Consider the following 12,950-nt stretch of genomic DNA (forward strand, 5'->3'; position numbering starts at 1 on the left):
AATTTTTCATCAAGAGTCTTTGTATCTTGCAACTTATAATTAATCTGTCAATTGAAAATGCCAGCCTTTAAAATTCTATTAAATTTTTATTGCCTACTGTATTATGATTTCTTGAGTCTTCAACATTTTTTCAGAGCCACTTCATGTTGTGTCTGATGGGAAGGTTTGGCTGGCAAATACAAAAAAAACCCGTGTTGGACTAAACTTCTAAGAAAGTGAAACTTTGTCCTTTCAGAGCCAAAGAGCAAATGGACCCAAAATTGCCATTAAACAAAAAAAAAACCAAACAATTCCTTCTACTGAGAAAACTGTGGCTGCACTACCAGAGATCTGTCCGCCAAGAAGTATAGTTTTATCTGAAATGTGACGTCCAACTATATGTGCTCCAGATTTGTGCCCTATTGTATAGGAACATTTCAAACAGATTTTTACTTTAAAAATACGTGTCTTGATTTCTCTGAACTTACACTTGAGTAATGCTTTTGAGAACCTCTCAAAATATGAAAATATTTGATGATGTTCTTGTGCAACTGTAATATTCAATATGTGAAAGTGAGTAGGGAGAAGTAGACAATCATTATCAATAAACATCTGGTTTTGTTTAGCATAAAATGGCTTCCTAGTTTGCCATTGTACATCTTCTGTAGAAAATGGGCTGGAAGCTGACACTTCACAATAATATACAGTGATAGATGATGAATGTATGCTTCAAAAGAAATCACATTTTAGAATGTTAATGATATAAAGACTTTTCCTTAGCAGTACCCCATACTATAAGCTATGATGTTAATGCAATTCAGCTCTGCAAATTGTAGCAGGAAAAGCATTTATTTAGAAGTTGAGTAAGAGCTGTTCAGAGTAGTTCATGGTGAATCCAAACTTTGGATGTTTTCATGCTTTCTCACAATCTTTTAATGTGTTGATCCATTTGTTTTCCAAATGTACATATATTTGTTTGGCAATTCTCACTTTTACATTTGAAATTCTTGCATTTGTGCTGCCTTGTAAATGCTTTCCACTCTTGCTGCATTTTGCATGATCTCCCTTCAAAAGATCCTCTTCTTTCCTTGATGGTCTTCATTTTGTCACTGTTCTGTAATATAAAGCTGCCCTGCCAAGAACTGTCAGGAAAGATTTGTTATTCATCTCCACTACTGATTTCTCGGGTGACTTGCTTTTGGAAATGTTGCATTGACCACTTTTATGACAAGTGTCTCTCGCAAAACTTACTTTGGCAGTTCAGTTGCTTAAGAGGGATTGTTTTCTAGATTTTACCAAAATTAATGTTGTTTCTGAAATACTTAATTCTGTTTGTTCCAAGTTGTGGCAGCAAAAAAAATCTATGTAGGTCAAACACTTCATTGCTGCAAATTCACTAGTAATAAGGGAATTTAGCTGTGTTATCATATAACGAGGCCACTTGCTATTTGGTTGTTGAGAAGTAATGACTTGAGGTTTGCATGTCTTTGCAAAGAAGCTTTTAAGAAAAACTTTTTTGTCAAATGCGGGGTACTCTATGATCACACAGAACCCAGTGACTTAATTGAAAAGAGAAACAATAATCTTTTATTCTGTTGAATGCAAGATGCAGACAGTACAAAATCTTGGCATTAGGACAGACATGAGCAGTGATGAAGCTAGAAAGACTGGATGTTTAAGAAGGAGCTTTCCCTCTGTGACTGTGGAATACTTTCTGAGAAATTGTCTGTTCTAAAGGGATTTGTAAATTACTGGGGGGAGTATAATTTTATCGCTATTTTTGGATGGCAGATTCAGTGCAGAAAGTAACTTAACCCATTTTGTAATTGAAGTATCGATTGTAAAAATAGTAGGGGAACTCAGTTGACCAGACTGAAAAAAAAAATAGGTGAAACACTGTTTCATGGTCATTCAACTCCCTTCCCTATGTCTCTCTTATAGTGTGTGATTCCCCCCAAGTTAAGTACATTGTGATGTGGGAAGGCAAATGCTAGATGCTGTAGTGTATCACTACTGTACAAGCAAGAGGTTGTACTTTGTGGCAGTGAACTGTTGTATATGTGTGTTTTGGTTTAGAGCAAATTTGGGAGAGAACCCCAAAGGGGCTCTTTTAGTAAAACAGATTCAATTGGCCCCTCCCCCCACTCGGTCCGCGAGAAACTACTTTTTTGGAGAAAAGTGGAAAAAAACTATTTATTAAACAATAAAACCTAAACAATATTAAACAATAAAACTCCTTACTGCTCTAAAAGAGATGACAAGCTGATAAAACTCTGTCCTTGGGTTGCAGCTGAGCTCACTCAGTCTCTGGTCAGTCTGTCCAGTGCTGGAAATGTCGCAGGCCAGGCCCGGCCCGGTGGGCCACAGGTGCGAGCTGTCGGTGCTCCCCTGGGTGTTCAGTCTAGAGCAAGTTTCAAGAGATCTAAAGAAAAGGGAAAAAAAAAAAACTACAGTCCAGGGAACTTCTTTGCTTCAGCTAGCTAAACTAACTAAAAGCAAAAGAGAGCTCTGTTCTGCTGTCTCTCTGCAGACAACACATTCAGGAGCAGGAATGTGGAGGAGTGAGTGCAGTGTCTGAAAACAAACTGCGTGCTTCTTCTCTCCCTCCCTTCACTCTCTGGAACACGTCTTAAAGGTGCAAAACTTACTACTCAGCATAAAACAGAACTAAACGATTGGGGATAAAAGCATCATATAGTCAACTCAGGACAATGTGTAAGGATAAAAATAATTGTAAATCATTCTGGTAATGGACAAGCCTTTTTAATAGAGTTGGTATTGACTTTAGGGTTTGAACTGAATTGAGGTTTTGATTGAGGACTGTCCTACAGTTAGACTTCTTTCCTTGGCAGAACAGATCTATTGAGAGAAATAATGTTTCTTTTAATTGTTGAGGTAGTAAGTTCATGCTTTTGTCAGTTTTCTAAAAAAACAGTGTAGATGTCTAGTACAGGTGCCAAAAGTTTATCCTGGTGTTCCTGTTGCTGGCATGTGTGTTCATGCTTTTTTCCCATTTTTCTTCAGAATAACTATTATCTTTGTATTGGTTCCTTATGTGTTCTTCAACAAAAAAGTATAAAGAGGCAATAGCTTGAATTAGTTCCAAGTTTCTGATTAAGAATCAGAGCTACCTAATTTTCTATAAAGTTAGTTTTGCTTTTTCTTTGCAAGGGTGTATGTGACTTTGGGAAGAGACCACTGCATCTATTTGTTGTCTGCATCCACACTGAGGAAGTACTCCATTATTTCTATATTGGTGCATTCAAATGAAGATATTCCTAATGCCAGCTCAGTTTATACTGGCAAAACTGTCTTTGCTGATGGCACTTGGCTGCAGAGCTAACTTAAGGAATGGGGAATTTTACTGCTGGAAACTCTTCGCTCTACGGCATGCCTGCATCTCTTGCTAGGTGCACCGTTTGGAAAGCTTTTCATGTGGATTCAGTCTTGTTTCTTGCTTTTAGAGAGAAGTCGTTGCCTTTATAGAGTTTGATATGTTTTACCCTCTACTTCTGTATTTGCCCTGAGCATCTTATTTTGGGTGTGGGGTGGTGCTTTTTGCGTTGTTTCGGTGTGCATATTTGGTTTCTGGTTTTTTGTGGTTTTGGTGGGTTTTTTTTGGTTGGTTTTTTTTAATAGGTAAAATGCATTGAGTTTGAACCAGGAGTTTGTTGAATTCTATTTCGTTTTGAACTCTCTCAGAAGGCTGAAGGAGGGATAAGAGAGCAAATGAGAGGTTGGGGAAAGAAAACATAAGCAGGAGTTTAAGCAGATCCATTGCAAAAGGCTGACGGGGTTTGGATGCAGTAACTCACTTGCCCTTTTGACCTTGTATGACTGTTTGGGATTGGTATGACCTTTGAGTTCTATTCTCATTGTAAATGAGAATAGAATGAGTTCTAGTCTCATTGTAAATTTTAATTTGGAGTACCTTTTTTTTGTCAATTCCTGACGTGGAGAAATGCTGTGACTAGAGGTTTTTTTTGTATTGTTTTTTAGTAAGTTGAGCATTAAAAAAGATAGTGAAAGAGAATTAACAGTTCAGTGGAATGGGTTTTAGGTAGCCTCACTTCTGAGTACTTCGCTTCTTACATAATAAGCAGATCCTTTCATTCTCAGTGGTTTACAGTTCTTTGGCCCTCCCCAAAAAAAGTGTGTTTCTTTAGAAGCACACTTGTTACCACTGTGCTGATGTCAAGAAAAAATACCCATATTGTTGTTTGTTTTGATGAGAAAGGGAATGAGAAGGAAACACCCTAATAACGCTTGGATGCACTTGTTTATGTATGTAGTCAGTTTGTGTTCTGACATTGACTCTTGTTTTACTGCCATTGGGCAAATTAATAGTTTATGCAATTACAGTGAGAACAGTATTAACATCCATAGGAACTTGTAAATATTTAAGGCAAGCTTAGTGTAATTTGCTGTGGGGCTGTGTGTATTGGTGACAGGTAGGGGTTTTGGAGTTCTTTTTGTTTCTTATGGTTTTTGGTTTTTAATTATTGGGAGGTTGGGATGTTACTTGAGTATCTTCTAACTTATCCAGGAAGGAATAAAAAAGACTGGTTTTACTGTATGGTGTTGCTAGCCTAATTTTGCTGTCAGGTTAGCTGTATGTGTTAGTGTTGTGCAGCTGACAGAAGGCTTTGAAGTACTTACTTACTTCATTTATGTGAGTGAAAATATGCCCCTAATTCAAGGGATTAATTTTCTACAGACAACCTCTGAGTGAATTAGGTGAAATACTTTGTAGGCCAAAGGCTGAATTTCTGTTAGAAGCATTCTGCTAGTGTTGTGTACTTATATGCCTGTAATGGTAAATTGTTGTGTATGATGGGGTTATAGAGTTCTTGGCTTGGTCTGTGCATTCAGACTGGTGTGTTGAAATGTGTTACTCCCTCTCTGGTTTGATTTTGTGCTTATAAATAACACTGGGAGCCCTTTCTACTGCTGCTGCTATTTTCATTTTGCTGACCTCTCTGCATCAGACTGGTTGTCTCATTATTTTCTGAGCAGTCAGATTAGTTGTACAATAAGTCTGAGATGGGCATTGAGCCTAAGATCTCATCTGTCATACCCTAATAGTCAGTGTTCTTGTTTTAATCTAAAGGAAAGGAAGAAGGGGGAAACCACTACAACTTGAATGATTAAGGATTTAAACCCTCCACGTGGCAAGAAATTGATCTCTTGTTGACAGTTGCTGATGCTGGCTACATTAGGGCAAAATGGGTTTTGTTCTTCTTGATAACTCTTCATTTCAGTTGTGCTGTTTATAAAGTTGTTAAAATGACTGTCCTTACACTTGCATCTGATTATTTTTTGACACTGATTCATGGCACCTGTTGCTAAAAGCATGTGTCAGTAAGAGCCAGTTTTTAGTGTTGATGGGAACTCATTTTGGTTTAGTGCCTTAGCTGTAGTACATTTCTCCTCAAGCTTAGGTGAGGTTATATTCCACATGCCTTTTCAGCTTACTAAAAGTTTTACCTATTGAGACTTGTAGTGTGAGAAATACTACAAATTGCACTGCTCTCTAATCTTTAATGGCTTCTGGTAATTTTCTAGAGCTAAAAAAATAGTGGTCTGGTCTTCAAAGTGTGCTAATTACAATCTCGGATTGCATATTTGCAATGAGATTTGCTACAGAACTGGGGAGTTGTATTGTTTTGGAATTTTTTGTTGTTGTTTTTGTTGTTTTGGGAGTTTTTGTGTGTGTTGTGGTTTTGCTTTGGTATGGGGTGTTTTGGGGGGGGGTGGTTTTTTTTTTTTGTTTGATTTTTTTTTTTGGTTGTTGTTGGTTGGTTGGTTTAGTTTTATGTTTTTGTATTTTTAGGTATAAGTATGTATTCACCCAATATTTATTTTTCTGCTTTTTAACTTGTCCTTATCTCCACAGAAATTACTGTAGTTATAGAGAGAACCTGATTTACGATGGGGGACGACAGTGAGTGGATGAAATTGCCCATTGATCAGAAATGTGAACATAAGGTAGGTGATCATGGATTTGGCTTGCTGAATATCCCTGCTCATGATGATTTTGTAGTGTTTCTGTATCTAAATACTCTGTAATTGGGTAATCTTGACAGCTGCATGGTGTGAGTATTAACAGATCTGAAACTGCATCAGCTCTATCCAGCCTAGAGGCTGAATAACCTCTATTAAGCAGATTTTAGTAGCGTTGTATGGCGTAAGCTTGTGTGCTGACAGATAAGTACACTCATTCACGTGGAGAAATTACTCATCTGTAGCTGAAACTGTGGGCTCCCACCTCCTCACTGGTGTTTGCTAGAACTTATGAAGAGCAGGGGGGAAGACTGGCATTTCTCTATCCAGATTATTCTTGGGAGGAGAAAAAGAAGTATTTTGTCCTGTTGCATGTCATTCATATAGACACTGAAGAGAAATCTGCAGGTGCCAGCTTGCTGAGCATACTTTCAAATGTAATTGAAGAGCTTTGTGAGATCGGTGAGTTAAGGTTGTAAATAGCACAACATTTAAATGTCCAATTTCTGATTCCAGCTATGGAAAGCCAGATTAAACGGTTATGAAGAAGCCCTTAAGCTCTTCCAGAAGATAGATGATGAAAAGAGTCCTGAATGGTCCAAATATCTTGGATTGATAAAGAAATTTGTGACTGACTCCAATGCAGTGGCTCAGCTGAAAGGACTGGAAGCAGCGCTTGCTTATGTTGAAAATGCTTATGTAGCTGGGAAGTAAGTAGCCTTTTCTTGCTGCTCTTATGCTGTTAGGACAGTTTAATGTGCCTCTCTGAGAAAGGCTGCAGCTGCATGTAAATTATGCAGTGACCACTATCAGTTCTGATCTGTACTGTTAAAAGCAGAACTTGCTTTCCAATCTAGAGAACTTGCTGAATGGCAGGCTTTCCTTGTGGATGGCCTCCATGTGCATATTAACTTATCACAACTTACTTGCAGCAATGTTCTAAAAAACTATTGAAGGCACTAGTAAAAATTTCTGAAATGGTGAAAAAAGTGAATCACTAATGTGGTGGTGTAAGTGCTGTGAACTGGAAATCTCTGTTCTTGTTTGATTGAAATAGTCTTATCTATACAGGAGGGAGCCTTTTTTGTGTAATTCATACATTAAATAAAATATAGTTATGTTTATGTGACATTGCATCCAGCATAACCAATATAAATCTTCATACCTGCCAATTTCTTCACTGGATGTGTTTTAGTACTTGCATGTTGTGTAGCCCATACTCCTGAGGGTGAAATAAAAGCATGTAACAGGCCAGTTAGTCCACTTTGGCCCACTGACTTTGTGACCTGATGAAATGAATAAAGGTCTTACTTAAAAACAAATAAACACAAAGCTTTGTTTAAAAAAATCTAAAAACCTTCCACACTCCTTGGTTTAAAAGTGGTGTCAGTGATTTAGTTTATGTGAAGCTTGGAAGCCTGTGTGAAATACTGTGCTGTGATTATGTACTGATACCCTTAACATATTGCAACATAAATAATTCCAGGACATAGCATTTATTTGTGAACCTCAACTAGAGAGTGTTAATACACTCTTGAGAATGTCTACTATTCACTGGTGTAGTCTGATATTAGAATCATATTAACTGTGATCTGTGTTCTTTTATAAAACCAGATGATGAATCCATCCCTTAAAAAGGGCTATTTCCTTCAAGGTTATCTTAGGATGTAGTCCCTTTTATGTGAAGGCTTGTTGGGTCTTAATCTGGATTTGGTGTTGTGTGTGTTTTTCCTGTGGATAATGATGTAGAACACTTAATTCACATAAATGTTCCAAAAGTACTGCCCTCTCATCTTTCAGGACAACAGGAGAAGTAGCGTCAGGAGTTGTAAATAAAGTGTTCAATCAGCCAAAGGCCAGAGCAAAAGAGCTGGGTGAAGATATATGTCTAATGTATATAGAAATTGAGAAAGGAGAGGCAATACAAGAAGAATTATTAAAGGGTCTGGACAACAAAAACCCAAAAATCATAGTAGCATGTATAGAGACACTGAGGAAAGCACTAAGGTAAGCTTTTAGTTCATGGTGTTTTTTGTGGTTTTCTTCTTTTTCCTCACTCCAGCAATATGTGGAGTCTAATTTTATTGCTGTCTTTAGCAGGCCCTTGTTATTGTTGACTAGAATGCATCTTTCCTGAATTGGTATTTTTTGACAGCAGCAGTTGACAACATAATGGGATTTGTTAGATGTGAGGGTTGTCTATGTTGTACTAGACTCATTTGGATCTCTTTCATTCTTGGCAACTGTTTACCAAACTTACATTTTCCCAGCCTCTGAGAGAAGGGCAAGATTCCTGTGTCTTGTACCAGACTGAAGGTTCTCTTCTGAATATCTGTAATAAACTCACTGATGTGAAAACTAAAACATAGTTTAGTTTTTTTGTTTTAGTTTATTTTAAACCACTGTTTTCCTCACTGATGTGAGCATGTTTAATTGGGTACACAGTGTGTGTTTTTAGAAGAAAGGAAAAAAAATACCAAGCTCATTGCACAGTAAGCTTCTATTGTCCATATAATAATTCCTTTATTGAAAAGGAGAGCTGCTAGTGCTCCCTAAAAATCATATCTAATTTAAGATGATGAAGGAGGCTTCAGTATTAGATTATTTTTTGGTTCCACATGAAGTTTGTTTGCTGCCATTGAGTGAAAAAATACTGGGGTTTTATGAAATTCTTGTACTTGGTGTATATAAAATTTACTGACCATTAGGGTTTTTTTTAAAGAAAACAGAAAATTTTGAAATTAATGGACAGAAGACTTCTTTCTGAGTAAAGCAGCTCATGTGAAAACTGTATGATGTATGTGGAGAGTGCCTTATGTTATATAGAGAACTTGCTGGGGCATATATAGAGATGATCCTTGTTAAACTGATTTTTTCAGGCTTCAGTAATATCAAAATAAAGCTTTGGGCTTAACACATTACCTATGCTTCTGCTAAGTGAAACTACTGTCCTATATTTAAGAATGTGTTTTAGGTATTTTAATTTGCTTATCTGGTTAAATGTCCTTTTAACAGTGCAGTGTAGTTAGAAACCTGCATAACCTTCTTCAGTATCTTTCAACTAACTACTTCTGTAAAATGTGCCGCATATGTTTTTTTTTTCTTTTTTGCAGTATTTTATTATCTTTGTGATGTTAAGATCAAATACTCTTATGCAGCCCTGTAGGCTTAAACTCCATCTTCTGCTTCTGAGCTGTGTTGCTACTTAAATTTTTCTTATGCTTTGGTAGACTTTGTGCATTGATAACAAAATTTTTCTGTGTTGTACCTAGGTGGGTAGCTTGAATGCATTACTAGTTTAATTTCTGGTGTTTTCTGTCTTGTGCTAAGGTTTCTATTCTTTCTTGTTGTATAAAATAGATTATATGAATTGGATACAAATAGGTTTGCATAGGCATTTCTCCAAATATGCTCTCTTTTTAAGTTATGATAGAAAAATTGAATTATTGGGCACCTCATTTGTTCATATATTTAAATTTTGTTACTACCTGTTTTGAAGGTTTTTACACTGAGTGTTTTTTAAAATTGATGTGGAAATAAAATGATGTGCACTAGAATTTCTAGAAAGTGAGACATGTAGATTTTAGTCCTTGAGCAGCCTTTTTTGCTAGCTTTTTTATGTGGAACTTGAATTGGAGGGAACCATAAGAAAAAGTGTGATTGGTAGAAAGGCTAATTCAGAATTAAGAAGAAATCTTTCTGAATCAAAAAAAAATATTGCTTTTGAGGTGATTTATATATGATGCCTTAGTAACTACAGCAATTAACTTTGCTATGAGTTTGAAAAGAAAGTTCTTGTGTTCTCATTCATCAGTGATTGAAGTAGGAAGTTTTGTGTATTAAGTGCAACAGCACATAGAATCTTCTGTCAAGGAAGGGTGGTTGGCTGAGGAAACTTGTTTTATGTGTTCCTTCAGTGGCACATATTTTAGCACATATGTTTTCTGTGAAGATGACCCAAGCTCACTATAATTATCTGGTCCAACAAGTGGAAAAGTGACTAATGCCTTTATTGCAGCTTGTTTCCAAGGATAGACAAAGGAGATTCTATTCTGATTAAAAAAAAAAAGAGGTCATACAAATTTTGGTCTAAGGACAACTTCTTTCTTGCTGCTCTTGTATTTTTTCCCCTCTTGGCAAGGGAGCTGATTTAAACACTGGATTGGATTAAGTACTTTGAAGTCATTTGAGAGGCCTGATTTTGTAATTCCAAGCTGGGTGTGGAGGTTAATTTTGATAGGGCATATATTCTTTAAATTTTATGGTAGCATCTCAAAATAACATCTAGCATAATGGTTTGAGTAAATGACGAAATCTCTAACCGTGCACTGGAATACTTTCATAAACTGTTTTTTGAAAAATGAGGTATTTGTGAATTGCTCCCTGTTGATGGACACTGATGCTATTCCGTGTGTTTCACTGTCAGTGAATTTGGTTCAAAGATAATCTCACTGAAGCCAATCATCAAAGTATTGCCAAAACTTTTTGAATCTCGGGAAAAGGCTGTTCGAGACGAAGCCAAGCTCCTTGCTGTGGAAATTTACCGTTGGATAAGGGATGCTTTGAGACCTCCATTGCAGAACATAAATTCTGTTCAGGTAGGCAGGAAGTACTTCTGTATCCAAACATTTGATTCTCATCCTCCCTGATTCTGTGATGTTGGGCATTCTTAAAGCCAAAATTGGAATGTATTTTTTCACTCCATTTAACTTTACCCAAAATATTGGTCACTCCTAGTCGTTTGTAAGGAAATCATAACAGAGTTTGGTTGCTCTGAACATACATGTAGTTGTGGGGTGCAGCTTCGTATTGGAACTGAGGATAGCAATTGAGCAGTAGAATGTAGCAGAATGGCTGCCCTTATAAAAGACCCTTGCACTGAATGTCTTCAAGTCAATAATTGTTATTCTCAGTTTTCTTTTTTCTGAAGTTTTTTCCTCTGTGCATCCCTTCATACTTATTCTGATGATGCTCAGGATGTGACTGTTTCCTTTCAGGAAGTGGCACTGAATTAAGATAGGATATTTCATCATTTTAAAACTTCACAAATTATGCATCCTTTCCTCCTACCTACTTGAGTTAATTATGTTTAGGTGAAAAGCAGTAGCTTGCTTTAAAAGGGCATGGTTAAAAAAACCAAACTGTTTCATCAAATGTAGCTCAGCATGTTTGTTTCATCTTAGTTTTACTATATAATAGTAATAATAGCATAGCTGTAAAGGAAAGCTTCCTTTGTGCTGAGCCATTTTTATTTCAAAGTCTGCAGAGAGGCCACACCATTCTGACTGTTCTACTATTTGTTCTTATGTAAATGCTTTGCAGTAACATTCTCTCCTTTGACTAAGTTTATCCGCAAACTTCTGAACAGTGAATGTGAAGTCACTCCTTTAGTGGCAGAAAAAAGATAGTAATGAAATGTAGTGCTGTCTTGGCTTTGAAATGGGAAAACTGTAATGGCTTGCTTGTCTTGGGGTATGTCCGTAATGTCTCTGATACGATGATTCCTTTCCCTTTTGGCAGCTAAAAGAGCTGGAAGAAGAATGGATCAAAGTGTCATCAGCTGCTCCTAAGCAGACCAGGTTCCTGCGTTCCCAACAGGAGCTGAAAGCAAAATTTGAGCAGCAGCAGGGACTTGGAGGAGATGCAGATGGAGGTAAACTATTTAATCTCTGAACTCTGTTGGCAAGTATATTGTATATAGTTGGTGAAGGAATGCATTAAATTGTAAAGAAGCTTTTACTCAAGCTGGTGCAACATGTGGAGTGTACTGCATAAGAAGAAAATATGTCTGAGGCAGAAGCTTTTATATGAAAGAGTGTCTTTTGAAATAACAAATTCACAGCTGCTGATAGCACTTTCTAAGCAATGAGCCTTAGGTGGTGCTCTAGTCAAAATTTTATGTCACTCTGTTTATATATTTCTCTCTCCTGGTTGCAGGAGATGATGATGAGGAAGAGGCGGTACCACAAGTAGATGCATATGAGTTGCTTGAAGCTGTAGAAATTCTCTCCAAGCTTCCCAAAGACTTCTATGAGAAAATAGTAAGCATAAATTTAAATACTACCTGTTAATTCTTTGTATAGCTAATGAGTCTTAAGACTTATGGGCAATTCTGCAGTGTGTGCTTTAGTGCCACGTGGATAATAACAAACTAGTGTTAATAACATGCGAGCTATCATAAATAAGTTTCAAAGTTGGACTTAGCAGCAAGAAAGCTGTAATTGTAAGGGGCTGAGGTATGTCCTGGGCAAGGACAGTATTTCATATTTCACTGCAGTTACTGATGCTGAACGGCAGGGAGACCTTGGTTTTCTCAGGATGGAACAAAGGTTTTTAATCTAAGGTCTGTAGCAAGTATGTTTCTCTAGAACTGTTTCTATTTATAGATTAATGTAAATTATTTGCTTTACAGGAAGCAAAAAAATGGCAAGAAAGGAAAGAGGCTCTAGAGGCTGTTGAACTGCTAGTGAAAAATCCCAAGCTGGAATCAGGAGACTATGCAGACTTGGTGAAAGCTCTCAAAAAGGTAGTAAATAAAACTCAGAGTGCACATATAATTTTATTTTTTATAATTTATTTGTATGATAGTTTAAAAGTTACAGTCTATGTAATACTCACAAGTAAAAAATTACTAAATGGAACAGTTGTGGAAATAACCCAATCTGTGGCCCACTGATAATTGTAAGAAATTCTTCCATTTCTCTGAAACCAATTTTCTCTTCAGGTTGTTGGAAAGGATACAAATGTTATGTTAGTTGCTTTGGCTGCCAAATGCCTTGCTGGACTAGCTACAGGCCTCCGGAAGAAATTTGGACAGTATGCAGGGCATGTAAGTAAGAGTATGTACTTTTTTCCTGATTTTGTTCATGCTGGACACCTTTTTTCCCTTTCCTTTTTCCGTGTCAAGCCTTGGTATTTATCAGAGGTATTCTTTGTACAATTATGATGCTTACCAACCCCTTAAAAGA

At 36.9% G+C, this 12,950-nt stretch overlaps 1 protein-coding gene across 1 annotated transcript in view; it reads left to right on the top strand.

Moving 5' to 3' along the window:
• The window catches only part of CKAP5 (cytoskeleton associated protein 5), a 50,709-nt gene that overhangs the window by 972 nt on the left and 36,787 nt on the right, over nt 1-12,950 (top strand). The window contains 8 exon segments of the mRNA XM_054515027.1: nt 5,876-5,967; nt 6,499-6,692; nt 7,783-7,989; nt 10,409-10,580; nt 11,503-11,635; nt 11,920-12,023; nt 12,395-12,508; nt 12,707-12,811. Of these exon segments, the coding sequence (XP_054371002.1) occupies nt 5,911-5,967; nt 6,499-6,692; nt 7,783-7,989; nt 10,409-10,580; nt 11,503-11,635; nt 11,920-12,023; nt 12,395-12,508; nt 12,707-12,811 (1,086 nt within the window). The 5' untranslated portion in view covers nt 5,876-5,910.

Source organism: Molothrus ater, chromosome 6, assembly GCF_012460135.2.
Source record: "Molothrus ater isolate BHLD 08-10-18 breed brown headed cowbird chromosome 6, BPBGC_Mater_1.1, whole genome shotgun sequence".
In the NCBI taxonomy this organism is placed as follows: domain Eukaryota; kingdom Metazoa; phylum Chordata; class Aves; order Passeriformes; family Icteridae; genus Molothrus; species Molothrus ater.